Here is a 26,274-nt window from a genome sequence, read left to right as displayed (position 1 = left end):
TTTTTGATTAATCAGCTCAGTGCAGGAGGATGTCATTTATAAAAATAAAACAAAGTCATCCAAAGTGTTCATTTTAGTGCTGATGTCTAAACATTCATGTCCCATCCAGATGTTTGTAAGCTTCCTGTTTTTCTACATCAACACACCTGTGCACTGCCATCTCTCTGTCCATCTCCGTTCTCGCTGCCACCGGTCAGATCCTCCACCAACACGGCGGGAAAGACGCCCACAACGCCGTTGAACTCTCCCTCCCAGAAGCCGTCGTCCTCGTGGGTCTCTCTGCTCAGGATTCGGATGATGGCTCCTTCTGGAAACGACAGCTCATCCTCCGTTTGTCCCGCGTAGTCGTACAGGGCCTTCGCAAACGACACTGAAACAGCAAAAGGACGGCTTGGTAAGTCTACTAAATATCTGGATATGGATGGAAACCATGGAAACGTATATACACTGGAGGAATCCCTTACCAATGGAGTCTCCGTTGACAGAGCTGGTTGGGATTTCAGTCTCAGGTTCTGTGGAGTTGCTGGAGGAGTGTGATCGAGCGTCCAGCGCGGCCAGAGCCTGCAGCATGCTCAGCAAGCTGTTGGACGAAGGCAGCTGTAAGTATTTCTCTGGGACGTAGCCGACCTGTCCGCTGCGGTTTCTGGCCTGGAAATGCAAAAAAATATATAATCTGACTCTTGGTGGCCAAAAAATAAACAACAAAACAAAAAGCCATATAAAAAACCAAGTGCAGTAGAAGACATTGAAATCTTTGGCTTACAAAGTGAACACAATTCAAACGCACCTTGACCCAGTCCTCCATGTCTCCATCATCGATAACCTCGAGGATTTCCTGCTCCTCGATGGTGAGTTCATCCGGCTGAGACGACTGGAAACAACGTATCAGATCAGGTTCAAATTTAGCAGTTTTAGGAAATGTTTTTTTTTTTTTACAGCACATTTAGCATTATCTTATATTCCGTTGGTACCTTGTAGGAGTAGAGGACTTTGCAGGTGAGGGGATAGTTTTTCAAGGTGCTGGAGGGGCTGGAGCTGCTATCGTCCAACACTTCACCGCTGTCCTCCATCTCCTCCTCATCCTCTCGCTCTAGATCTGCTGTTCCCTGCACCGACAGAACAGACGGGAAATAAAACCAATCCTCCTTAAATCAAGCTGTTATGATGATCTGCATCTCTCATCTTTAAATACTCATGAGTGCTTTGTGGGTCTTACAGAGAGTGAAGGATCATGGGTGTTGAGGTTGTTCCAGCGATCGTTCTCCAGCTCCTCCATCACCTGGTTCATGGCGCTCTTCAGCCATGTTTCCACAGCGACGCCTGCCTGTCGCAGCAAATCCAGACGGGCCTCTGCTTTCACTTTCACCGTCTGTAATAAAAATAAATAAAAAAGACAATTAAAATGAGGACAAAAGAGGAATAGAAAATAATCTGGACAAGAGTTTGGAAGTTTGGCCTCAAAAAAAGCACAGAAACTGTCATGAGTTGAATTTTTAAAAGAGGATACCGATACTTTTTCTGGCAAGGATTTTAGATTTCATACGTGTAGATGTTGGACAACAGAGGCTGTGTTGCATTACATTTTTTGTGTTCAAACATTTTTTACAAACACTCTCACACTAATTGTGCTTTTATTATTTATTATCATTATTTATTAAAACTGCAATATAATAATAATAATGAATAATATGTCCATGATAACAAAGTGCAATAATCTTGAAAATGTGTGTATATATCCCATCTGACTCTTATTTGTGTAAATATTTATTGTACCTATTACTGAAACCTTATATTCCTATTCTATTTGATTAATATTTTTATTCTATATTTCTACTACTATATTGTATATTTTGGAGCAACTGTAACGACCTCTGGGATTCATAAAGTCCAAACATGTTGTGTTCAGCTTTATTACACTTGCTTGGTGCATTTTCCACTTTGCATTGATTTGTTGAGGCTCGTGTGAGTCTGAATATCTAACTCTGATGCAGACTAAAACCTGGACCAGGACCAGTTGAACCGGAAGATCTCAGTCGGTTTCCAACTGAACTTTAATGGAGTCAATTTGTAATATAATATATCATAGATTTGTGGTTTCCACAGGACAGCAATGATACAAACTAATGCAGCTGATGTATCAATAAAGGACCCTGGACAAACAAAGAACCCGTTCGATGACATTCGTCCTGTAATTTTTACTTTAAGATGTTGTACTTCAGACAGTGAATGAAACCCATCTGTCATTATGTCACTTTGTCATTTTAAAAAAAGGAGCCCCCTAGATATCTTGCTAAGGACACCTGCCTGACCTTTGAACCCAATTTGAGCACCAGTCCAACACAATATGTTGAGTTGTTGCAGAATCAAAAAACCCAACGATATGTCAAGTGAAAAAAGCAAAAACATAAACAATCCTCCTTCAAGAAGACACTGATGATTATATTCTTAAAGGTTTAATGAAGTCAGGTTTTGAATGCAGTGCTTTGACTTGTAGTGGAGTCTTTTCACTGTGTGGTTTACTTTGACTGAAAACTTCCTCCACCACAGTAAACCAGCAGGTGGAGCACTGGGGCCACTTTTAGTAACCTGAGCCTGATTGAGAAAACAGAAGAGCCCATTTCTTACTCAATAACACACACACACACACACACACACACACTCCACACACACTTTACCTCTGCCCTCCTCAGACTCTGTCTGGCCACCTCCATCTTGGTCTCCATCTCTCCGTTGTTCTGCTCAGATGAATCCTGTGTCCCGTATTCCTCCAGGGCCTGGAAACACAACACAAACAGATGATACTCACAACCGTCATCTGAGTTGTATAAAAACATCACAACATTGAATTCCTCCTACAGTAATCCCCTCTAATTGAAGACATTTGATTGAGCTTCAGTGGAGACACAGTGACTCATTTCCTGCTTCATGGAAACAGATTGTTTGATCCTGGAAAAAACGTCACTGACAGAGTTTGGGAATAATTTCCTGATGTGGGTTTCGAAATAAACCAGGAAGAGAGGGAGATTACAGTAACTGATGATAAACTCTTATCATATTTATACTGACACATGGGGAATGTTTTTATGATCTCTGGGTTTGTTATTATCGACCTTCTTCAGGTTAAAGGCCAAGTTCCAATATGGTTGACACAGATATAAACCGCTAATTTAACTTTATGACAACTTTAAAGAACCGCTGTGGCACAGCACATTATCTCAGGGTAATCTCAGGCCGCCTTTCAAACTCATCTCTCCATTAGTAGAGTCACGTACTCACCCTCTGAGTGTGGATGATGCTCTTGTATTCTCGGGCCACGCGGCTCGCCCATTTCCTTGCCTCTTTATCCAGACTGTGCTCCTCTGCCGTTCCATTTTCTTTCTCAAGCTGCAACACCTGAACACACACAAAAGAGAGAGAGAGATAGAGAGAGAGAGAGAGAGAGAGATAGAGATAGATAGAGAGAGAGAGAGAGAGATAGAGAGAGAGAGAGAGATAGATAGATAGATAGAGAGAGAGAGAGAGAGAGAGAGAGAGAATAAGGGAGGGTAGGTAATAAAGTTAAAAAAAAACAAGAATGCATTTCAAGAAAACAGGGAAACGGGAGGGAATTTCAGGAACTTATTACAAAACAACAAACCGTTACGATAGTATTACGGTCATTTCTATGTTGCAACATGATCATGTAACACTTGGTGTCCACAACGGGGGTTTTTTCTGAGTGCCAGTGTCATTTTCAATTGAGGAGAGAGCGTTCTCAATCACAGGCAACCGATGGGAGCTTTTTTCTGAGCGGCCGCTCTGAGTGCTCAAGTTGAAATTCTTTCAACTTTTCAGAAAGGTGTTGTTGACGTCACCTGCGCTCTTTTCCAAATGTGTGATAATCCCTGTACTTTTGCGTCCTACAGATCGTGTCTTGTACACACATCCTCTTTGCTCCGTGTCTGATCAGGAAATAAATGATCTCAAATAAAAAAAAACATGCAGTAAAAAGTAACTGAGCCGTGTTGATCATACAGCGGCCGTTATCTATTCACTGCAGTTTGGGGTCAATATCTGTCGAGGACCCTGTTGGGTTTTTTTCCAAACTGGAATAATAATATTCAGCACCACGCTTCCAAAATGTTATCAGCGAGTCAGGACAAGAATATATTGCCGTATCGATATTGTGTCTCACCCCTACTGTACAATATATCAACTAAATGTTAAATAAAGGTTTATATTGACCGGTTTAGAGTCAGGTTTGTTCTAGTTACTGAAACTGTTGTCAACAAACTTTCAAAGCAAACTCTCAGAGAGCTCTGCCTGTTTTTGAGTTCTTTCTGAGGTTGTTTGTATAAAATGCAATCTTTGTTAAAAAAGTGTCCAAAATAAATTCTTACTTAAGCTTTAAGAGGACCTTGTGGTTTTCCTAAAGGCCTGTGAAGGGAACTACCAGTGTGAGTTATGTTTATGTTGATGTGGCAACTTCCTCTTTACATATAACAGGGGACTGGCTAACACATACAGACAGCAGACAGGAGAGGGGCTGGAATAGAGCGTCTCAGCATCAATTCTGTTCCAGTCTGATTCTTCTGGTTGTATTGAAGTAGTTAATTATCATCCAAAATGTAAGACAGAAAGGAAACATAATGATCTTACACGCAGAGGTCCAGCTGGCTCTAAATTCAGTAAAAAGGGAAAGGGGGCGACTCGGTTTGCCTCGTATCTCTTAATTTAATTTGATCTTTATTACATTTTTAGTTAAGACGTTTCCACATGACAACAGCAGTGTGTGTGTGTGTGTGTGTGTGTGTGTGTGTGTGTGTGTGTGTGTGTGTGTGTGTTGTGTGTGTTGTGTGTGTGTGTGTGTTGTGTGTTGTGTGTGTCTGTGTAGGGCGGGGAGGGTCAGTGCACTCTGGTGAGGCCCACTCACAATGCCTCCTTTTCACAGCTGGGCCGTTCACAGGGCCCGGCCTACCTCCTGCCCCTCCCTCACAGTTCAGCTCTATTCCTCACCGGATCCCTCCGTCTGGTGCAAGTGGTATGGGGCAGGAGGGCGAGGGGGGGGCGGGGGGCGGCAGGGGAGGAGAGGGGAGGCTCTCCACCACTAATGTTTTCTTTAGGAACAGGCTGCTGCTTGTTTGACTTCCAATGAAAACAACGCCAGCGTTTGCAGTTTGAACAAATTGTCCAGTGTTGTCCGGTGGAGCAGAGGACCGGAGCAAAGGAGGACCGGCAGAGTGGGGCAACAGACAAGCATGGCTAAGAGAGAAGTATGTGTGACACCTTCAGCAATGCATCACATTCACATACAGAAGCCACCCTTTAACCACTGCCGCATTTAGGGCAGCAGGGTCGTCTTCATAGGGTGATGATTCAATATTTCTGGACTAAAGGTGACATTTATGAGAGTTTTTATAGAGGGTTAAAAATGTGATGAAGCGACCATGACTGGTGGAAAACTGTCAAAAATAGATTCCAGTCCATGAGACAGTGTGGGCTTCATGAACAGGTGTGTGAAATCCAGGGGGCGGGGCTAAATGTCATGACGGCTAAATACGGTCGACCTGATTGTGTGATACAATTATGCAACTGCTGTTTTGAAATGTTGATTACAAATGCCTGCGTCTTTGAGGGGGAGGCGTAAAAGCACCGTTTGTGTTTAACGACAGTGCAGTTACACTCAGAGACCTTTGGTGGGCGCCAAAGTGCAAATTCCTCCAAAATGTTGCTTTAAGACACTCATCTTTGCAAAGAGAGATCTTTTTGTAAAAGAAAGCACTTATTCTAAAATTACTTTTTTGATCCTGAAAATGCATCCAGTCAGGACAGAAATGTTTGAAAGACTGAGACGTGTTAATGTGTCTGAGCTGAATCCAGGTTATTGACCCGCTCAGCCATTAAGATGCCCGTCATGAACTACTTGTTCCACTTGAACTGATTTGGGAATGTACACCAATCCCAACAAATTAGACCGTCGTCTGATGAGCTTGGTTAAATTTCTGACAGTTTGCAACACTGTTTGTTTTAGCTGTAGTTTTTTTTTTTTTTTTTTACACAACTTTCCAAATCTGGGGATATGACTCCCTAAAACGCTGCAAGATAAACTAAGCAGCCATGAAGCCATAAATCTGGTAGAGAGTCATAAACATTTCTTATTGTAAGTGTAAATATTTATGGACCAGGATATGTATCATGTGTGTTGTATGTTTGTATTTGTTATGGATTGTAAAAGCAACTCTCTCTTGTTTCAGAATGAGGTAAATGAACGGCAGGTAGGTAAAAAGTCATTCCACAATGAGAGCTAAAACTACGATGAAATGAGCTTGATTTATAAAAGCTATCGGGGATCAGCAAGGTTTTGAGGTAAGTTGGAAATGTTGTGTGTATATTTAACTTACTTTTCTTTAATGAAAACATGTGGTATTCATGGCATAACTAAAACAGAACAAAAATAAATACATATTTTCTGAATAAGGACCCCCAGTGGTTCCACCAAATTGGAAAGGGGACATTTTTTTATAATTTCTTAGTTTTGTTTTTATGTTTTAAATAGTTAACTTTCTCTCTAATGCCTTGTCTCTTGTTACATCTGTTCTGTAGTTTGTGTGTCATGATGGATGTCAATGTTTCTGGTTGCAAAAAAATCTACCTATGGGTTCAAATAAAGTCACCTGCACCTGAATCTGTCTGATCACACTCAACTAGAACAACTTGATCTATATTAGTGTTTTGTGTGTTTTCTGTAATATAATTTGTGTCTCACACAGCTGAGTCAGCACAGACAATTCATGTTCAACATGGTGACAAACTGAGACCTACAGGTATCAACTTTAAATCTACTTTCATGTCTAAGGTCTGGGGACCAAAAAGAGAGTAGAGAAGAAGAAAAGGAACAGATACACCTCCAATGGTTGCTGTACTGGTTCACATCATGTAACATTTTATAAATAAAAGCGTCAGGACAAACCGTGTCAGAGTCGATGGGCTGGTACAAGAAGTCCGGGGCCTGCTGAAACATGAGGTTGCTCTGTACAAACAGCTGCTGGTGGAACTCCTCTGCGACCTACAGAAACGTAAAGGAGAACAGAAAAACACATGTTTAGACTTTTTGCAGAAATGTATGAGAATCCTGATCTTTCATCAGACGTAATCCGTTTAATTCTTTATAACTTTTGTTGTATTTTTCAGTCACTGTTGCCCCTTTATATGCATTTTATTATAGAACATATTAGATGTATAATTACAGATTTAAAAAAACCTATTTGGAGATTTAATCCAGGCAGTATATGTTAACAATTCATATTATCTTAGAGTAAATCTCTTAATAATTGCTTTAATCCACATTGTATTTATAGTAGCACAAGTTTCTTTGTAGAGTCTCAACAGTAAGTTGATGATTTTCCCAAAGATCTTAACAAAAATAACATCGACCTGCAGCGTTTGTGACCTGTTCTTAGGGCGTTTCGGAATACAGGGACGTGTACAAATCAGAGTTTATTAGCCATTACTGACGGTTAATTTCCATAAAGTCGAACCCAATAAGTGAAAGAATTACGTAAAATAAAAACAGTTTATCAGAGCAGTGCACTGAGGGAGTGATAAGTGCCTGATAAAACAACCTAATTAAAGCAAACCAGCATCATTATCTAAAAAAAACATGTATTCATGGCTTTTAAAAACATCTGAGAGTTATTATGTTGCTCCCGTTAGACCAGAAAAACCAGAAGTGGAGGATTTAAATAGTCTGTATTTGCATGTTTTGAGTCAAAATTTGTATATTCTGCAGGGAAAATCGATCGTGACATTACATGAACATAGTCTACAAGACAAGAACATAGCTCAAATTAGAATGCCTAATTACACAAAGCACACATAAGATCTGGTTTAGGGGAGTTGTCTTGACACTAGAAGCACATGAACTGATCTGTGTACTCTTTGCTGTCTCATGATTTGTTCATACATACGGAGCTGAAGAGAAACGAAATGCCACTGAAACTCCTGAGCTGCAAGAGGACCTGAAGATATCACCCTGACCGAGGCCACGAGCGTGTAACCAAGAGCACAGAGGAAACTCAAACCGGCCATTTCATTAGCAGCCAATAAGGAGCCAGTGTTCAGCTCTTCCCCCATTCACAAAGAAACACTGAGATACTGACAGAATCAGACATGTCCACTACATCAGAAGGATCAGCCTTGGTATTATTTATAAATCAAACCTGGCTAAGAAAACACAATCCATTGCCAACCTTTCCTATTTTTTTGTTTTGTCCAAATCAGCTGCTCGTCTTTATGACACCCAGGATCTACACTGTGAGCGTCTCACTGAATACTAAGAATACAGCTGGAGAATGTAAAATATTGACTACACCAGTGAAACTCTGAAAATTGGCAAAATGCAGAGTATAAACAAAACATTCAGGAAGCAGTTTCTAATTTTTATCCCATGACTTTCACTTTTGCAGGTTGAATTCAGCTGCTTAGTTAATTTACCTTTCTTCTGAGTCCCTCGAACAAAGAGGAAATTAAACTTAGCTGTTGTCTGAATTCTCGAAACTCGGCACATCTTCTTTCTAGCTTTCAATCATACGATGTTGAAAGTATTTGCAGATCAATGAATACTTTGAATCAGGGTATTCAGGATTTGGCTCGACTATCTTGCAAATATTGAGATAAGCAAAGTAAGAAGACTAAATATAGATTTAATAAACAATGCTCATATTTTGCTTCCATGTTTGTATTTTTTTGGATCATACAGATTCAATATTTTTGGAATAATTCTTTCAGGATTAAATCCATGCTATCTTGTCCTATTTTCAAGTCTCGGCTGCAGTAGCTTTAAGAATCACACAAAAAGGCTCTGGGTCTAAAATTAAAAACAGGACATGAAGTGAAGTACTGGTTGACTGGGAGGTTTTTAAGACTTACTCCATTTGAGCTGTTCAGGATCTGGTTGAAGGTGTTGTGGACAGCCTGGTACGTTTCCAGCTCAGTCTGACACAGGGACACCAGGTAATCTTTTACCTGCTCATAGATTCTGCCATCTAAGACCTGCAGATCCAAACATAAAGAACACGATTACAGTACAGGTGTTCCCCACAATCATCAACTTACAAATTCACGGTGCACGATATTTCCTCACCTTGATGCAGTCCATGAGGTCTGTGCTGTAGTAGCGCTGCTGGTGAGCGTTAGCGGCTGCTAGCGTTAGAAGGTAGTCATTTCTGGCGTGCGTGGCTTTGGAGTTACACTCGCTTCTCTTGGCTTTCAGCTGGAACGTTAAAGTTCATACTGTTTGACTGTGGCACAGAAATGGCACAAAAGGGCGAGCAGTTTATTTGGATGTTATGATGTCATACCTTCACACTTGCCCTCTGGAGACTGGACCTGGACTGGAAGAGACTCAGCTTCGACCTGAACAGAAATAAATAAAGTATAGGAATGATTTGACTTTTTTTGGCTACAACAAAAGAAAACAAATATTTATTTGTAGTATCATTTTTATCAGACATTTTGCATTTGATTAGAAAATAGAACCCCAATTTCTTGGCTGTATTGAAGTGTATTTTGTGTTATAGTGAGTGATTTCATCTAATTATGTACATGAAAAATGTTTTAAATGTGAAGTGACTGCATGAAAAAAAAAACATAATTTCATAGTGATGCCTTCTTCTATATAAAATCACTTAACATTTAAAATGAGCTTGACAAGGTTGCCTCAACAGTTGTTAGAGAATCTGAACAATTGACTGTGAAATGCAGAAACCTTCACATTTAGGGACAAACGAAATTTTTAAAAAAAAGAGACAAATGACAAAAAAAAGTAACAAAGCCATGTCTTCTATCATAACATATTAAGGCATGTTTTCAAAATAAGGTCTGAGGGAGGGGAGGAATCTGATTTCTAACCTGCTGCTCGGAGACACAGACTGACATCCACCAGACGTCTACACAGCATGTTCTCTCATAACCTGTTTAACCTTGTTTCTCTGAGTAACCTGCTTCCTTATATGCATGTACACGAACTAATGAAATGAAGGAAATCACAGTTTACAACACAAACAGATGTAAAGTTATTTATCAAAACCATTTGTAGAGCAGATGTTTGCACCTTTACAACTCAATGACCTTCAGTTCATTTCACTCTACAGAAGTTAAAAGGAAGTGAGAAACAGAGCTGAAGCCACTGGACTGTGTCAGGCCAGATCATCAACATAGTATTTGTAGTGTTAGAATGAGATCCAATCCAGCTGTGAAACCTTTCTGACAGCAACACTTCATAGAGCAGCATATCAGCTCCACACCAAACTGTCCTAAGGTGCAGAAAAATGTCTGCAATGTGTTGAGTGTCAAAGTGCCAGCTGTTCCTGTTGTGCCAGGACGACAAAGAGTTGATGGTACAAGAGAGAAAATGACACCTTCCCAAAGCTTGAATATAAAATATTTGTTGGGCTGAAACTTGAAAACTTTTCTGCAGCTTCTTTTAAGAAAGCCTCCCTTCATTTCAAAATGTGTTCAGCTTGTTTTTGTTTCACTTGGATGTGAGAGCCTCACTGTGTGCGAAGATGAATGTGCAGAGTTCAAGCCTAGAAGTCTGTTTAGGGAAAGGGAGAAAGTTTCCGTGTGTTCACCTTAAAGCTCCATTTAAGACAAGTACATACGAGCAGGATATGACATCACAACTAGTCTGAAAAAAACAATCCTGGCCCAGTTTGCAGTTTACATAAGTGTGATGTGAAAAGCTAACCTTTGGGTGCACAAACACTGAGAATGGACTAATACGCAAAGATTTTCCCAACAGTTAAACTTTAGAGAGGGGAAATTCAAACTATTTGTCGACTGAACTTATTCAAACAAAACATGTCCAACAAAAATGTCAACCCAAAGAAGTATTTTTTGTCCTATTTTTATATATCAAAACATGAAGAAAACATGACAAAATCTGCCATGAAATCATGAAAACCAGAAATATTTCCATAATAATATTTGATCACTGGTATATGTTGAGTTAAATTTGAGACATAATTGACTGTTATCGTTTTTCTATTCTACAATTTGCCACCCTCGCTGTGAGAATTTAATGAATGTGGCCCCTTGCTGTGACCAAAGTTGCCCATCCCTGATGTAACTTTAACTTCAGAAAAAAATCTATTTTACTCAAGTAAAATTGACCGTTTTATATGTTAAGAGATCATATTTGAGCAATACCAGTTAGATGCCAATGAAAGAGGGAGTGTTTTGGACACAGAGATCTGCGCCACCAGGGAACATTGAGACAAACCAGTAGTAGACTGAATGTAATCAAGTTTTGGTTGCAGTCCCAAACAAAACATCATCATAATGTATCAAAGATATTTGAGTAATCTGGTTCGTACTTGGCTTCCAGCTCCGTCTTCTCTCGTACTGCCTGTGCCATCGTCTCGGCCTCCTGGTACTTCTTCCTGCTCTTGGTCAGCTCCTTCACCGAGTCCTGCAGCTCGGCCTGAACCGCCATCAGCTGATCGATACACTGATGGTGTGTGTAAGAGACACACACACACACACACACACAGAAACACAGAAAAACAAGAGAGCGGTTTGCATTTATGAAAATATTATTGAATTAACCTCCTGAAATTTTTTTTAAAAAGCAATCCACCAAACCATATCAACAGAAATCATGAGGGAGGTTATTTATGTCATAATGATGCATACGAGAGGTTTGAAAACTGTGAAAGGTGAGTTCAAACAAGAGCACCATTATACAGTGCAGCAGCGTGTCCAGCAGAAACCAGAGAGACGCACGGGTTACTTTTCAGAAAGGTACACTCAGACTTCCTTATGATTAACTTTGAACGAGCACAGTGCCCCCAATCAGTAACTGAGAGTAGTAATTAATGATAAGAACAGCAGCTGTGACGTCTGCCCTCCTCTAGTCGATCGTTTATTACACCTTTTATCATTTATTACACGGGTTGTTTACTCTTGGTTCTTACTGGAAATTGTTTTGAAGAGACCAGAGGGGTAAGAACTTCTGCTACTTATACTGCTAACACATCAAAACCCCTAATGGATTTAAGAATCTTGTTGCATTGCGTCCACGTTATGTTAAGGTTCTATAACAACCAAATAAAAATTTAATTATGGATACTTTCAAAACTAATAAATGGATAGTAAAATAATTAATCTCCTGTGGAAATGTCACATTTACAGCAGCAGCAGAACAACGTCAAAAAACTAGTAACATAATTATTTAAAAAGCTCACACCTTATTTTATCTGGGCAGTTTGTAGAGATACCTACATACATAATATCCCTCTACAATTTAACAAATGCATGTTTCTCTTTTTTTTTTGGTATTTTTGCACAGCATGAAAGAGCAGCTCATTGAGGGTTGGGCACCGTGGGGGTATTCTGAAAAACCATTAGCTGCCACATGTACATATACAGTATGATGTGGCAGTCGGTCTCTGTGTTATTTGCTCAGCCCCCTCCCTCACATGTACAGTAAGTCAAAATTACATTACTAAAGCAAAGCACTTTAACTAGGGTTGAACATGTTTCAGTTGGCGATGACCAGAGAGAAAATGAAAAAACAAAAAGGTTCTCAGTGCAGAGAAGATATTCAGGACTTCCAACACACTGCTGACATTTGTGGCAGAGTGTCAATACAAGAAAACAAAGGAAGGATGGACAAAGGCACTTACTGTCAAGGCTTCAGTATTGAAGTGCCATTTGTCTCTTTGTTTAAGTAACTCCTGACGGTTTGAGTAAAGAAGAGATCTCTTAGTTTAATGCTTTAAACTAAGAAAAAGGAAAGGAGAGATCTCTTAGTTTAATTTTATATGGTTGCAAGTGACAAAAAATATGTTACTAACTTCTTGATTAAGAGAAAATTGTGGTGCTTTCACACAAAACTCCTGAAGTTCCTGAAGTGTTCAGGATGAGATGCATGCCTGAACGCAAACAGCCACATTTTTCACTCTGACTTTACCTGAAATGTTCCATACCAGCCCCCTAAAGAAACTGTTTAATGCAGCAGGAAATATTCAGGAAAATTCACCGTGAGCCAGGTGATGGTGACATACAGTATATATCCTGCGCACAGTACACGGCCATAGATTGTATTCATGGGACTGGTGCGATCTCCGTGCACGTCGTGAAACTGCATTGTTATGTTTTCTGTTCACCATTTATGCTCCTCTCCGCTCTGTCGTTGTGACATTAAGGCATGTGTTGCCTTCAGGGGCAGTGTGCCTGAAATGTTCAGGAGTGCATATATGAAAATGGCTTTAATAACAAAGGTGGAGCTGTGCAAAGAAAGTTTGTGTCTGAAACCCAAGCAGAGGTGTCAAATAAATCTGCATTACCTTCCTCAGCTGCTGCTCCTTCTGAAGTCGGACCGTCTTAGCTGGATCAGCGACTTGGACTTTGTAGTTATCACAGGCGCTGATTCTGGACTGTGTGACCTGGATCGTACCCTCTAAATAATCCTTCCATACACAGTACATGTTCCTGGAGCAAACAAAGACAAAACAAAGGAATCCATTCGAGCTGTCAATTCAATTCTTGTAAACAGATGAACCCTGGGAAGAAGGCAGCAAGATGTGAAGTAAGGCTGCAACAAACGATGATTTTAATCACAGAGTCTCCCTCGGTATTTCTGTGATTTGTTGATGATTATTTTTTCTCTAAAAATGGTTTTGTCTGAAAAAATCATTCAAAACTAAAATCTAAATCAGTTTAATATCACTTCCTACAAAAGCAAGATAATTAACTTTCATTAAAGGAGCAAGAAACGGAAAGAAATCTGCACTTTTTTGCATTAAAGATGACTAAAACGTCTTTATAATACAGAACATCTATATCTGAGCTCCTTCCTGCTTGGGGACTGAAGGCTGATTCAATGTTTTAAAACAACATCTGCCTTCAGACGAGCGTGTGAGTGTGTTAGCTAAAATAGACTTTTTAGTTTATTTTCCTGACACATAATAAGTTTGGAGAAAGGTGTTACCTCTGATCTGCTTGTTCATCTGTGGGACTGTCGGGCCACTCTCTCTTTAGATACTGGTTTGCCAGCTTCTGGAGGGCCTTGAAGAGAAGAAAGGGAGACACAAAAACAGGCATGACCTTCCACCTCTGACACCGACACACATTTTCTGCATCTCATCTTCACACAGGACATGCATGGAGGACGCTGCCCCTTTCTGACCTTGTCCCATAAACCACCGGGCAGCCAGAGCACGACGACAGAGGGATAGAAAGAGCAGAATCAGAACAAAACGACATCTTTTCTTCATTAGAGTTCAAAGATTTCCAGTTTAATTCATCATGTTCATCAGTTTTAGACGCAGGAACTGATATAAAGTCTTTTCTGATTGCAGGGAGTTTAAAATCAGCATTGCATGAACTTGTTCACCTCTTTTTTTTAAAGGTGAGCTCATTACTGGTTTTAATGCTGATGTAGGTTCAATTATAGCAGATAAATGTGAATATTTGGACCTCTTTCACTCCAGAGTCTATATCAGGTTCCTCTACCTTGACCGCAGTGAGGTTAACCTTTGAAGACCCAAAATATCAGGCCAGTAAACATTTTTATTTTTTTTAAACTGTAAGGATGATTTCTTGGGTGTTTCTGTATATGCATGTACTGTATGTCTGGTAGTCTCCTGAAGTCTAAAAGTAGTGCTGAGTCATCATTTTATCTTAAATAAGACACAGCCAAAACGACTCATAAAAGCTACAGCAAATTCACTTCATTGACCGTTTTAGTTATGTTTTATGTAGAAAATGATTTTGTTTGGGTTCCAATGTTTACAATAAAAACTGTTAATTCAAAAGGTGGTTGGAGCAAAACAAATTGTCCCCACAGCTGTTGAGTGTCTACCAAATTAAAGAGAGCTATGAATGTAAAAACCGAAAGATAAGATATGAATCCTTGGCTTTAAGTTTAAAGGATGTGGATATTTCACCATGCAGTGTGGGTGTGATGAAAAGACAATATACTGTTGTTTTATTGGAGTTGTAACAGCTAACATTTATGGAGCTTCATTTGCACAAGGGACTCAAAGTCCAGACATCTCGCCTTCTTCTGCACCGACTTCAACCATTTATTTATTTGAGGTTAAACACTGTCACGTCAGTATAAGTATAAAAATGACTTCATAAAGTTGTTTGTCTTCACACTTAGTGGGATAATGTAATAGGAGGCGGGGCAGTGCACAGGTTATACAACAAGTAGGTAGCACATCTGAAGTCACTCAGTGGTTTACCACCTCGATGGTTTTAAACTGAGTAATCTGTTTCATGCATGTTTACAGGGTGAATGTTCTGCGTTGTGTTCTCATTCATCAGCTGTGGCTCAGCAAGTTAACAACGCTGAAGCGCTGAATAAGGATTCTGTTAAGAGTGCCACTTTAGCTTTATAAAACACATTTTTAAATACCAACTTAAAACTGTATTCTGCCTCCAGTCATAACAGACAGGTAGACTGTCAGGTATTGCCATGTATTTGTTCCCTCCGTACATAACCAGTGAGAAGACACATACCAGAGCTATTGTTAGAACAGAATAACTGTTAATCATAGCTCCCCAAAAATGTGTGACCTTGTTTCAACCACATGTCTTCATCAGGCTCATAGCCACCCTGACCCAGAGACCACAGCTCTCTTTGACACTATTTTGCTCGAGTCATGCTTATGTCATTACATGTACTGTAAACTCTCGGGCTGTTACTACAGTAGAAAATGTTTTTTTTTTTTTTATAAAACATCGATCTAAAGTAACACCCACAGGTTCCACAGCATTAGCCAAAATCACAAATGACCATGAAATCAAGTTTTACAAGTCAAGTCTGTTCTGAAACTGAGTTTTTGTGGAAAAACTTGTATAATGAAATTCTTTGCACAGTTTTTGTGCAAAAGAGCAGTGATGCAAAAGATTGGAGTACATGGATATATGCTACATTTAATTTAACAAGCTGGATTTTCATTTAATATACAGACAGCCACCACATTTCTCATCTTTTTCTAACTTTGTCTTGTGCTAAAAAAACAGATAAAATGCCCATTAATGAAATTAGCCCATCTATCCTGCCTCTGTCCACTTTGGTGACACAAGCTCTGAACTCGCTGGTCTTGGTGATCTTAGTGCCAAAGTTTCAGAGCGGCTACAAACCCGACCATTGTAGGCTCAGATAGAGAGAGGATCGCCAACTGAGCTAGCCGAGCGGACACGCCTGAATACTGCGATGGGAACAAGGGAAGGGGAGGAGGAGGAGGAGGGATGTGAGGACAGCCGAGGAAGAGCCGCACAGAGGAGGACATTTTATCACACTGTGTGATTTGACTAGTAATCAGCTGATGGCTGAAGCAGCTTGCAGGTGTAAGAGGTTAAGAGAAAAGGCGTGTAAAGAGAAGAGATTTTCTTTTTAAAGAAAAAGAAAAAGCAGCGGGTGTGACCAAAGGGAACCAAGTGTTCCATCCAGAGACACTCTGACCCACTTTGATTCAATCATTGGCAGCGGGTGTCTAATTGATCACACAACTCTCAGCCGGCCAGTACAATCAAGACACACAGATCACCCTTCAAACTAAAGAGGAAGAAGAAATATTTATCAAGTCGACTAATCAATGATTTAAACTCAACTTTTGATATCCAGGCATCAGCTTTGACAACAACTCCTATGGAGAACTCACAACATGTCATGAGACATACAAATTAGAAAGAGCTGTGCTGCAGCGCTCAGATCTGATGAAATCTGAATCTTAAAACACTGGTATAACTTGGGCATGCATATCCAATAAAACACACATGAAATGGGTTACAAAAGCTAGCCTGCAGTGCAGACTGACCTTGACTCTCCACTAAACAAAACACATGGCTTTATTTGAATACTCATTTTTGAATTCCCACTGCATTCATGTAGTATTTAAATAAATGCAAAAATAATGTGTCATGGGGTAATTCATGTTCCCCGTTCCTCAAAGTGTGCCAACATAACAAATACTTGCATACGATCTCAGTGTTTACTTCTTCAAGTTGATTTACAGACCAGCTGATAACTGCATTCCTGTTTCAGCTGCCAGACACTCGAGTGTTTTAAATGGACAATCTAGCCAATCAGAAATTCAAAAATCCCAAAACTCTCATTGCTGCACAGCTTCACGGATAGTAACAGTTACTTTCATGCTCTCTCTGTGGTTGCCTTGTGTGCAGAGTTCAGTGTAGTATTTGTACTCCTCTTTCCTTAATCTGAGACATCATACATTTTTTATGCAAGCTGACATGAATACACGCGAATATAAATTATGTACAAACAGGTGTCAGAGATTTTCAACCGCAGCGGTGTACACACATTCAACCTGTGAATGTGGAGTATAACTCTATCTCTAAACAAACTCCAAGGTGAACGTTTGATCCCAGGTCATACTGTAATGCATTTTCAGCAGAGCAAGCCAAGAAAGCAGAAATAGGAATTTAACCAGGGTTTCTTCAGGATTTTTCTTTTCAGGAAGTTAAGTTTAGTAAAGCAGGCTCAAATATGTCTAACCTCAGTCACCACTGAAACGTCCCAACAAGTCTAACCTGGTTAAGACGAAATGCTTCAACATGACCGCTTATGGCGTTCAGACTGTCCTTTCAGATGTGATATTTACGCCCCTGTGATGTCTAGCATTCACTATGAATGTAACAAAGTGAGTCCAACTCTGCTCCGCCATCGGAGGTAATAACAGAGGCATTAAAGGGGGACAGGATCACCCCCCATTGGAAAAAGCCAACAGGGGGAGAGCACCACATTCTGTGTGTGTGTGTGTGTGTGTGTGTGTGTGTGTGTGTGTGCATGTCTAAGTGTGTGTATGTATGCAGAGCCCCAACTGTTTCTCTACATGTTATGCTTCTGCAGAAGCAATATGAATGTAAAAAGGCATAATGATGGCAGAGCTTTGTTGCGGTGCTGTTGCAGAATCGTATTCCAGAGAGTAAAAAAAAAAGGCCAGTAGGTCTGCCATGTTGGGAAACCTCCCCTGCTGTGATTTAGGGTGGCAGGATGTGATAAAAGCACCAAAGTCTTGGGTTCTTCAACAGATTTCTTAACGTATCCTGATTTTAATGTTCATAAAAAGGCTTAAAGGAACCATCTCGTCGACCAAATGTTGCATCATAGGGGTGCTTAGGGTTTTGTATATGTTGCTAACACTTCAGCCTCTCCAGACTTTTGGAGTGGAACGGGCAGTTGTGCTTTGACATCTGAATAATCACAAAGATAACATGTACTATTCTGTGTACTTCTTGGGACACCGGTTTGGCTCGGTCATGTACAGAGGCCGAGTCCTCACTGCATAGGTCATGAGTTCGACCTAGCCCCTCTGCCCTTTTCTGCATGAAATCCCCAACTCCCTCTTCCCTGTATTTCCTGTCTCTATCATAACCAAAAGTTGAAATGTTCTCAGACTGGTGAGAGTAAAATCTGGTGTTGTGACCAGAGAAATCGGATAGTTTTCTGTTAAAAAAAACAAAGACTGAAACTCTGCATGACCCGAAGAGGGTGAGGAGGGAACAGAGAGAGATTCAGGAGCTTCAGTTGCTGGAAAAGTTATATTTTAAATTCTGGTTCACATAATTTATTTATCTAACATCCAATACGCACAAATTTAAGGTTAAAAACCAGAAGGGCAGAGCCTCAAGAAGATAAGAATAAATGTGAACAAATGGGTTGTGGTCATGGCTTGCCATCACTGCAGTTGGTTTGTCAACAGTATTGCAATATAGCAATTATCGGGACAGTCCTAGGCAACAGCCAAAAGACATTACTTCAGGCTTCATAACAGTAGTGCACTTCGGTCATGTCACAATGGTAATGTCCACTTCTTGTATACAGTCTTTGGTTTCTAAATCATGTAATAAACCACACACGACTCAGAATGGTCACATAATCTCCCAGTTGGCTTGATGAAACAGATCCATCCTGGTACTATTTGTTTGCTTCATCTAACCACCTTCATGGAAACAGCCTTTAGGACCAGATGCATAAGAGCAAACAGACATTTAAAGACGCTAGTCAGATCTGCCGACATGCCCCCCTCTCTCTTCACAGTGGTGGTGGACATTCCTCACAGGGCTGCAAAACCTGAACAGAGCCAAAGAGGCAAAGACCGGATTTTTAGACGGACGATTGACATCTCCAGGAAGCTGCGGGGAAAAAAAACAACACGGCGAAGGAGGAAGCGAGCCGGAGAGGATAACCAGTGGAAGTTGTTTCTCTCTCAGTTGTGGTGTTTGTTTCTGCGGCTGCTTACCATTTATGAGCTTTCTGGCCACATGTGAACAAAGAGCTTTCTTAAGGCCACATCCTCAACCCCACTGTCATATGGTGACTTTGGAGGACAGTATCGTAAAAAACTGGGAGTATTTTTAGCAGCGCAAATGACAAGGGAGAGCAGCGATGGTGGTACCAAGCATCAGAAAGGGCTGTGAGAGGGTTAAGATTTACTTACCTGGGCGTAGTCTCGTTCTACAGCGGCCCTCTTTTGGCTAAAAGTCCTAAAAAGAAGATAAAGTGAATGTTACCATATTATTATTGGATTACAGATGAGACAATATATCCATAAAGAAAAGCAGTTCATTTATTATTCCAGTATTACACAGTTTGGTGATGTGGGGATTATCCAAAGGGCTTCATTTGATGTTCTTTATATATGGACTGTAAAGCATCACATGTAGTTTTGTATTACACTATTTTAATATAGGTTTGTTGTCTTGTATTTACGTGCAAGTTGAACAAATTGGACAATCCATGATGCAGTCGTTTATTTTTTAAATAAAGCAATCTCTGAACTGGAAATATCTTTGGTATGTGAATGTTTTCTAAAGACTCAATATCAAACATTAAAATGCTTAAAGTGGTAACACTTCACTATAACAACACCAAGGTTATCTATCAAGATCACAGCGTTTGAACTATCTACTATTTATTTATTTGTAACTAAAAGCCTTCTGCAGCAGCGAACTACCCAATATATGATCTCCAAATCAAACCAGGTCCACATGTGCAAATGAAACACCAGAGAAAATACCATTTCAAAAGTGATAACACTCAAATTGGTTGACAGAAGCAGAATTAGGGTTGTAGAAAAATGAAGAATATTGTCGTTATTGTGTTGATTTATTACGGATTAACTGAGACTACCGAAGTAAAGTACTTCCTTCTGTTGCTTTGCTGCATGTTCATAATCTGAATCTGAATCATCTTTATATGCCAGGTATGTGTGGACATACTAGGAATGTGACTCAAATGTTGATGGGAATAGGAGATTTTAAAAAAGAAAAAAAAAATAGGAACAAAAACACGTCTTAAGTTTCAATTTGGTTAAAATGCTTGACGCCGGGTTTAAGAAATAGAGCTGTAAATCATAATATGGGCTGAGAACTGCAGTACATCTCGATGGATTTTGTTTTTATGGGTATTTTACAGTTTTCAAGGTTGATTTACAACAACAGGAACAAAACCAGCAATAACTCAAGTCGAATTTATACAAAAGTCTAAGAAAAGACGAGAGGTCAGCGCCCTGGGAAAAATGTGACTGCAGCGAAATCATCATTAAGTCATTAAACATGTCGAGACTTGACTGCCATGCTCCACCCTGCTCTAAACAATCTGGCTTACTTCCTGGGAGCTTCCCTCTCTTCCTCTTGCCTGCTCCCTTCCTCTTCACTGCTTTTCCAAGGCTCCCTCTCTTCCAATACCCCCCCCCCCGCCGCCCCGACGCCCCGCCATTACTCACTTCCTGTCATTTTCCCAAACGGAGCGTTTGCTGACGAGCAGATGCAACTTCCAGTTTGCTGAATCATTTCTCGTTGGGCTCGGGGAGAGTGACCCCTCGCAAATTCAATACCCGTCGAGTTTTACATTGTTTCAAACAGCCTCCCACGGCGAGCGATTCAAAGCAGTCAGAACATCTGGCAGCTCTCTATGACCTTAACTTCCAGCTGTTTGAAAGGTTCAGAGCTCTGCCACCAACCACAGACAGGAAGTGGGGAGCCAGTAGGCTGTCAACTCAACCCAAAACTAAGACTGAAAACACAACCACAACCTTTAGCTTTTAAACCTTTAAAATGCTTCTAATCACAGTGCTAAAGCTCGCTGCCTGAATCAAAGACGAGTGTTTACCTGGCTGGAGGACTTTCACACGTCTGGATTTGGACTTAGTTGCACATAAATATTCTTTAAATGAAGGAAGACCCTGTTAAGAGACAGGATGCTTGAACCTGACCCTGAAAGAATATGCACTTATAAGATAATCAAAAGGTTCAGAGACAGACTTTAATCAGTGATGTGGGTAAAAACGTTCTACCCTGTAACCAACCATAACAAGGCATTTCAGAGCAGGAGCTGAAATTAGCATTTGCACCAAATACAGGGGGTATTTATCTGGAAATTCTCTTTGACATAGGGGGAGTTTTGTTCAATGTCAGGACTACACATTCACAGCAGGGGATCTTCTTTTTAAAAGACGAGAACTAGTGCAACTCCAACTTCTACACAAAATGTTCCTGTTTTTTTTTTTAGCTTGATGATGCTCGACTTGTCTTTTCCCACAGGACAATGTGAGATGATTGCTGGTTGTGAAAAAACACAATAAAAACTCTCTGGAGATATGCCACTCAGTCAGATACAATTGTTACCCTTTCAAACTCTTCAACGTGCAATGTCACTGCTAAAATAAGCTTTATTACCCGACCTGCTAAGAAGGTCGAGTATATACACAGTGTGAGGCGAGCTGGTGAAGCATGAGCCAGAGATGACCTTGATGAGAGACCAAAAGAAAAGCTACAAGAGAGTAATGATTTACCAGATGAATGAATGAATTACATTAAGCTAAATAGTTCACGTGATGTGTTCACAGCTTGAGGTGTGATATTCCTATTTTGAGGAGGCATTCATTATTTTGGTTTCCTGTTGTGTGTGTTTCTAGACAAGGCACAAGACTTGCAACAACTAACAGTTGGCTTCCTTGTAGGGCTGGGAAATATATCGAGTTTTTAAGATATATCGATATATTTCCAAACAAGACATAGGGTAAGACAATATCGTTAATATGGATATAGTTCATGTTGCATTAAAATAACGTTACAGAGGTGCCAGGTCTCCTTTTTCTCATCTCACTGATGATGACTGACTGTCTGTCCCTCTTCACCCTGCTCCTCCTCTCTCTCTCTCTTTTATTGTATTTAAGGAACATTATTATTTTATAATATTACTTTTTAAATTCACAAACAGGTAGTTTATTTTTCCATGTGTTTTCACTGTTAATAAAATACATACTGATATATATCGAGTATCGCCATTCAGCTAAACAATATCAAGATATGAGTTTTGGTCCATGTCGCCCAGCCTTACTTGCTTGTGCTGGCTAACACGGCAAAACTGGTAGCGGGAAATTTTGGTTTTCAGTGCTTATAAAAACTGAATATCAAGATAAATTGATTGGTGCTATGGGATGCACCGATTCAACATCTGTATCCAAGGAGCTTCAATAACATCTTATTCTTAATTCAGTGGGTGAACTTAGTTTAACTTTGGATGGCTGTGCAGTCTACATTTACTTTAGCCAGCTTCACTGCACATTGTATGTCCTGCTCTCGTGCTGTCTGACTGAACTTATGTAAATGCAGCATCACTTTCAGCCACGATGAGGTGCATTCAGTTCAGCTGAAGTCGAGATGATGCAATAATCAAGTTCAAACATCACAACTTTAATCCAAATGATTATGATTCTATTTTGTTTTGCATAATTGAGCAGCTTACTGACAAGCTATATAAATGCATGTTCAACAAGTCTTTAGGTTCATCATGAATACTTTCTGTCACCGAGCCTGTCTACAGTCTGACTCCTGACGGCTCACCTCAGGTCCTCCAGGAGGTCACATTCTGTCTGGTGTTTGATGTGTAATCTGCTCATCTGCTCTGCATGAGTGTGTTTCAGCTCCTGGGTGACCCGGACCTGTCAGGAGGGAAAAAACTGAATTATGAGAAAAAGAATCTGAAGATGAGTCACATCTCTTTTTTTCTTCAGCTCAAACAGAAACACAAAGAGGACTTTCCCAAGATAATTCCCATATGTATACCAAATGACTCCAAGGGCCGCAGTGTTGATTCAGCTGAGCCTGCAATCAGTACAAGTGAAAATTGACTGCATCCATTATCACGCTGGGTTTCTTAATTTCCGTTAGATAAATGATTAAGAGCGGGGATCAGGTCTCATCCCTGGAACTGTTAGTGTTGTCTAAAGGAAAACATTTTATAATAATAATGTACACATCTGTAACTAGCTTCATAACAGACAAACCTTTAAATTCAGTTTAAAGACAAATGACCAGTAATTGTTTCAATCTAACTGCTCGAAAGTGATTTTATAAAATCATTTTATTAATCATCTGTGATAGTGAACTCAATATCTTTTAACTCAAAATGTGTCTGATGTATTTTTTTTTTTTACTGTTTTCATAATTTTCTGACACTTGGTAGATAGGGCTGGGAGATATATCGAGTTTTTAAGATATATCGATATATTTTCAATCCGATATAGGGTAGGACAATATCGTTAATATTGATATAGTTCATGTTGCATTAAAATAACGTTATATACGTCTCTGCTGTAGAGCTGCTAGTTCACCTATTTCTCCTCTCTCTCTCTCTCTCTGTCTTTTTCTGAGCCAAACTCAAAAAACTAAATGGTTAACAAAACACACAACTGTGTTTATTTTGTTGTGCAGAAAATGAATTAACTTCACAAAGAGGTAGTTTGTTTTCATATACATGTTGTACTTAACTGACTGTTAAAAAAAGATGATATTGATATATATCGAGTATCGCCATTCAGTGAAAAAACATCGAGATATGAGTTTTGGTCCATGCCGTCCAGCCCTATTGGTAGATCAACAGTTCATTCAAAAAAGACTATCACCGGGCTTATTGAGGACAAACACATTTGTTAGTTGAAGTGCTTATCTACAGATTTTAAAGGAGAGGTAAGCAGGATGTAACATGCCTAACAGAAGATCAGACGTCTTAATGAGGCTTGGTCTACTTCACAGGTCCTCTGATGTTTAAAGTTCAGTTCATTTTGTGTTATTTTTAAAATCTTCAGTGGCGAAACATCCCCTTAACTTACACATAACTACGAGTCATAAGGTCTCCTGGGGCTTTGCACTGACCAGGTAGTACAGTGACCTAATCCCCTACCTGATAAGAGGAGGTGTTATTACCAACAGGGAAACAGAGCCAGATTGAAGGTTGATAATGCAACCTAAACGAATAGTGGATGTTGTGCTTTTCATGGCATGAAAATCCACAATATGTTCTGATTTTTAAAAGTTAAACCCCATGGGAGGACAGAACTTTAAACACATAGCTTTTCAATCAAGTAACAACAGATCAGGTGTAGTTATCGTATTATACATGTCACCAACGTTTGATAACTATTGATGCAATTTCACAACATGCAATGGTTGTTCTTCACCCTCAATGGAGGGCAAGGCAAAAGTTGTAAGACACAAAATCCACATTAACATGTATCTTTAAATCATGCCACATATAAACACCATGATAAAAGAGCTTCTATGTGTCTGATCTCACCGAGCAGCTCAAAGTACTACAGAGAAAAGAAATGCTGCTGAGCCATGTTTTTGAAATATGATCCCCCGTGAACATTTTTTCGCACCGAACCAAACTGTGCCAAGATTTGACTTCTTCATGTTTATTTCCACAAACTAAAACGCTTAAAACCTTCCTTAACAGCTTGCTATGCGTTCTAACTTCGAGCCATTTTTTGCATTTTTGCATTTTCGACTGTTTTTGTCTCTTTTTTGCCCCCCCCTCCCCTCCCTCCCTCCTCCCCCTGGACTTTCCCCTTGAAGGAGAAAAGTACACCAAAGAACATGCAAAAAATCTGACATTTTACTGCTCCAGGGCTGTAGGCAAACTTGCATGCAAGAAAATAGTTTCATTTCGCACTTTTTGCAGGAATTTCGCTCCACTCACAAATTCGGCATGGATAAATAAAACACTAGAATCACATTTTATTCGGATATTAACTTGCAAAAGTGTTTAATCTACGGATGGCAGTAGGACCAGAGGGAGTCACACTGATATTTACTTGATCCTAAGAGTGTCTTTCTGAATCACTTGTAACACACTGCAATGTGTGCACTATTTCTTAAGCTGTGCCAATTAGTTTCGTCATAAAAACACTATTTAAAGTGACATTTTGGACGTCTGTGGTTTGACGGTGTCCCCGTTTGAGAGGGAAACGTTAACGGGGCTATTCTCCTTAAAAAAATTGCGGCACATGGGACCCTTTTTCCCCCCAAAGTTTTTCCTCCTTCGCCGCTATTTTAGAGAAACATCAAAGAAGTTCGAGGACACAAGCCGCACGCTCATCTGCAGAGTATAAAAAGTAGCAATTATGTGGTTTTTGTAAGCAGACGAAAGGCAACAAAGCGTGGCTACAACGGGGAAAACTCACCTTTCTCGGTGGGGGTTGCATCCTTATTTTTTGACATAAAAACTACACAGAAGAAGAAATTTTTATCTGGAGAAAAAAAAAAACTTTTCCTACAAACAAGAAACAAGAAACGAGTGTTTTCAGCCTGGGTCAAGCGGCCATAGCGAGTCCAGTAAATGTGTAAGTTGAGTCCCGTTGAAAACACTGTGGCCCCGGGGAACAGAAAACACAACCGTCAAGTTATAAACTGTTACAGAGCACACTTCCGGTCCCGTTTTCAGAATAAAATCTACTTCCGCAGACGAATCACCAAAGTAAAAGCAGACGACCCAGACATTAGAAAGTCTCTTGTTTGTCACAATTAAAATATTTGATGTCCTTTTTTGAGTTCATGAAAACTTTTAGTTGCAATATCCTAATGTTGTCAAATAATTAAATAACATAAATAACAGTCTGTCCTTGACACAAAACTTCACCCCCAGAAAACACTACCCACATGACCTGCTTCATTATTATCATTACTAACATTGTGTTATTATTATTATTTAGTTTCAATATATATACTGTACATTCTATATATTTTATTATATTATTATATTAGTCTATATTATATAACATTTCATTATATTACACTATATTATATTATATTATATTATACTACATTATATTATATAACTGCACTCTGCATCACTGTGGTACAACACTGCCTCTCTTCTCTGCTGTTTACATTACTTGCTGCTATTTACCACACCAAGTCACTTTAATCATCACTTGTCACTTTATCTTGTCATTGTCTGTAAATACTGTCTCA

The 26,274-nt window shown here is 39.7% G+C and overlaps 1 protein-coding gene across 1 annotated transcript in view; it reads right to left on the bottom strand.

Annotated features, from left to right (window-relative positions):
• Window positions 1-25,690, bottom strand: part of LOC109993947 (F-BAR and double SH3 domains protein 2) — a 28,972-nt gene extending 3,282 nt beyond the window's left edge. Inside the window, exons 1-17 of the mRNA XM_020647118.3 lie at window positions 25,485-25,690; window positions 22,864-22,961; window positions 19,455-19,500; window positions 13,973-14,049; window positions 13,329-13,473; window positions 11,355-11,488; window positions 9,339-9,393; window positions 9,122-9,250; window positions 8,908-9,030; window positions 6,950-7,045; window positions 3,277-3,393; window positions 2,676-2,774; window positions 1,217-1,369; window positions 972-1,106; window positions 788-871; window positions 465-648; window positions 147-370 (exon numbers count right to left, since the gene is read on the bottom strand). Of these exons, the coding sequence (XP_020502774.2) occupies window positions 147-370; window positions 465-648; window positions 788-871; window positions 972-1,106; window positions 1,217-1,369; window positions 2,676-2,774; window positions 3,277-3,393; window positions 6,950-7,045; window positions 8,908-9,030; window positions 9,122-9,250; window positions 9,339-9,393; window positions 11,355-11,488; window positions 13,329-13,473; window positions 13,973-14,049; window positions 19,455-19,500; window positions 22,864-22,961; window positions 25,485-25,505 (1,920 nt within the window). The 5' untranslated portion in view covers window positions 25,506-25,690. The remainder of the gene's footprint in view (window positions 1-146; window positions 371-464; window positions 649-787; window positions 872-971; window positions 1,107-1,216; window positions 1,370-2,675; window positions 2,775-3,276; window positions 3,394-6,949; window positions 7,046-8,907; window positions 9,031-9,121; window positions 9,251-9,338; window positions 9,394-11,354; window positions 11,489-13,328; window positions 13,474-13,972; window positions 14,050-19,454; window positions 19,501-22,863; window positions 22,962-25,484) is intronic.
• Window positions 25,691-26,274: the final 584 nt, after the last annotated feature.

The sequence above is a fragment of the Labrus bergylta genome, chromosome 14, assembly GCF_963930695.1.
Source record: "Labrus bergylta chromosome 14, fLabBer1.1, whole genome shotgun sequence".
Classification (NCBI taxonomy): Eukaryota; Metazoa; Chordata; class Actinopteri; order Labriformes; family Labridae; genus Labrus; species Labrus bergylta.
Note: the sequence above shows the minus strand (reverse complement) of the source record. Positions and strands in the feature narration are given on the sequence as shown.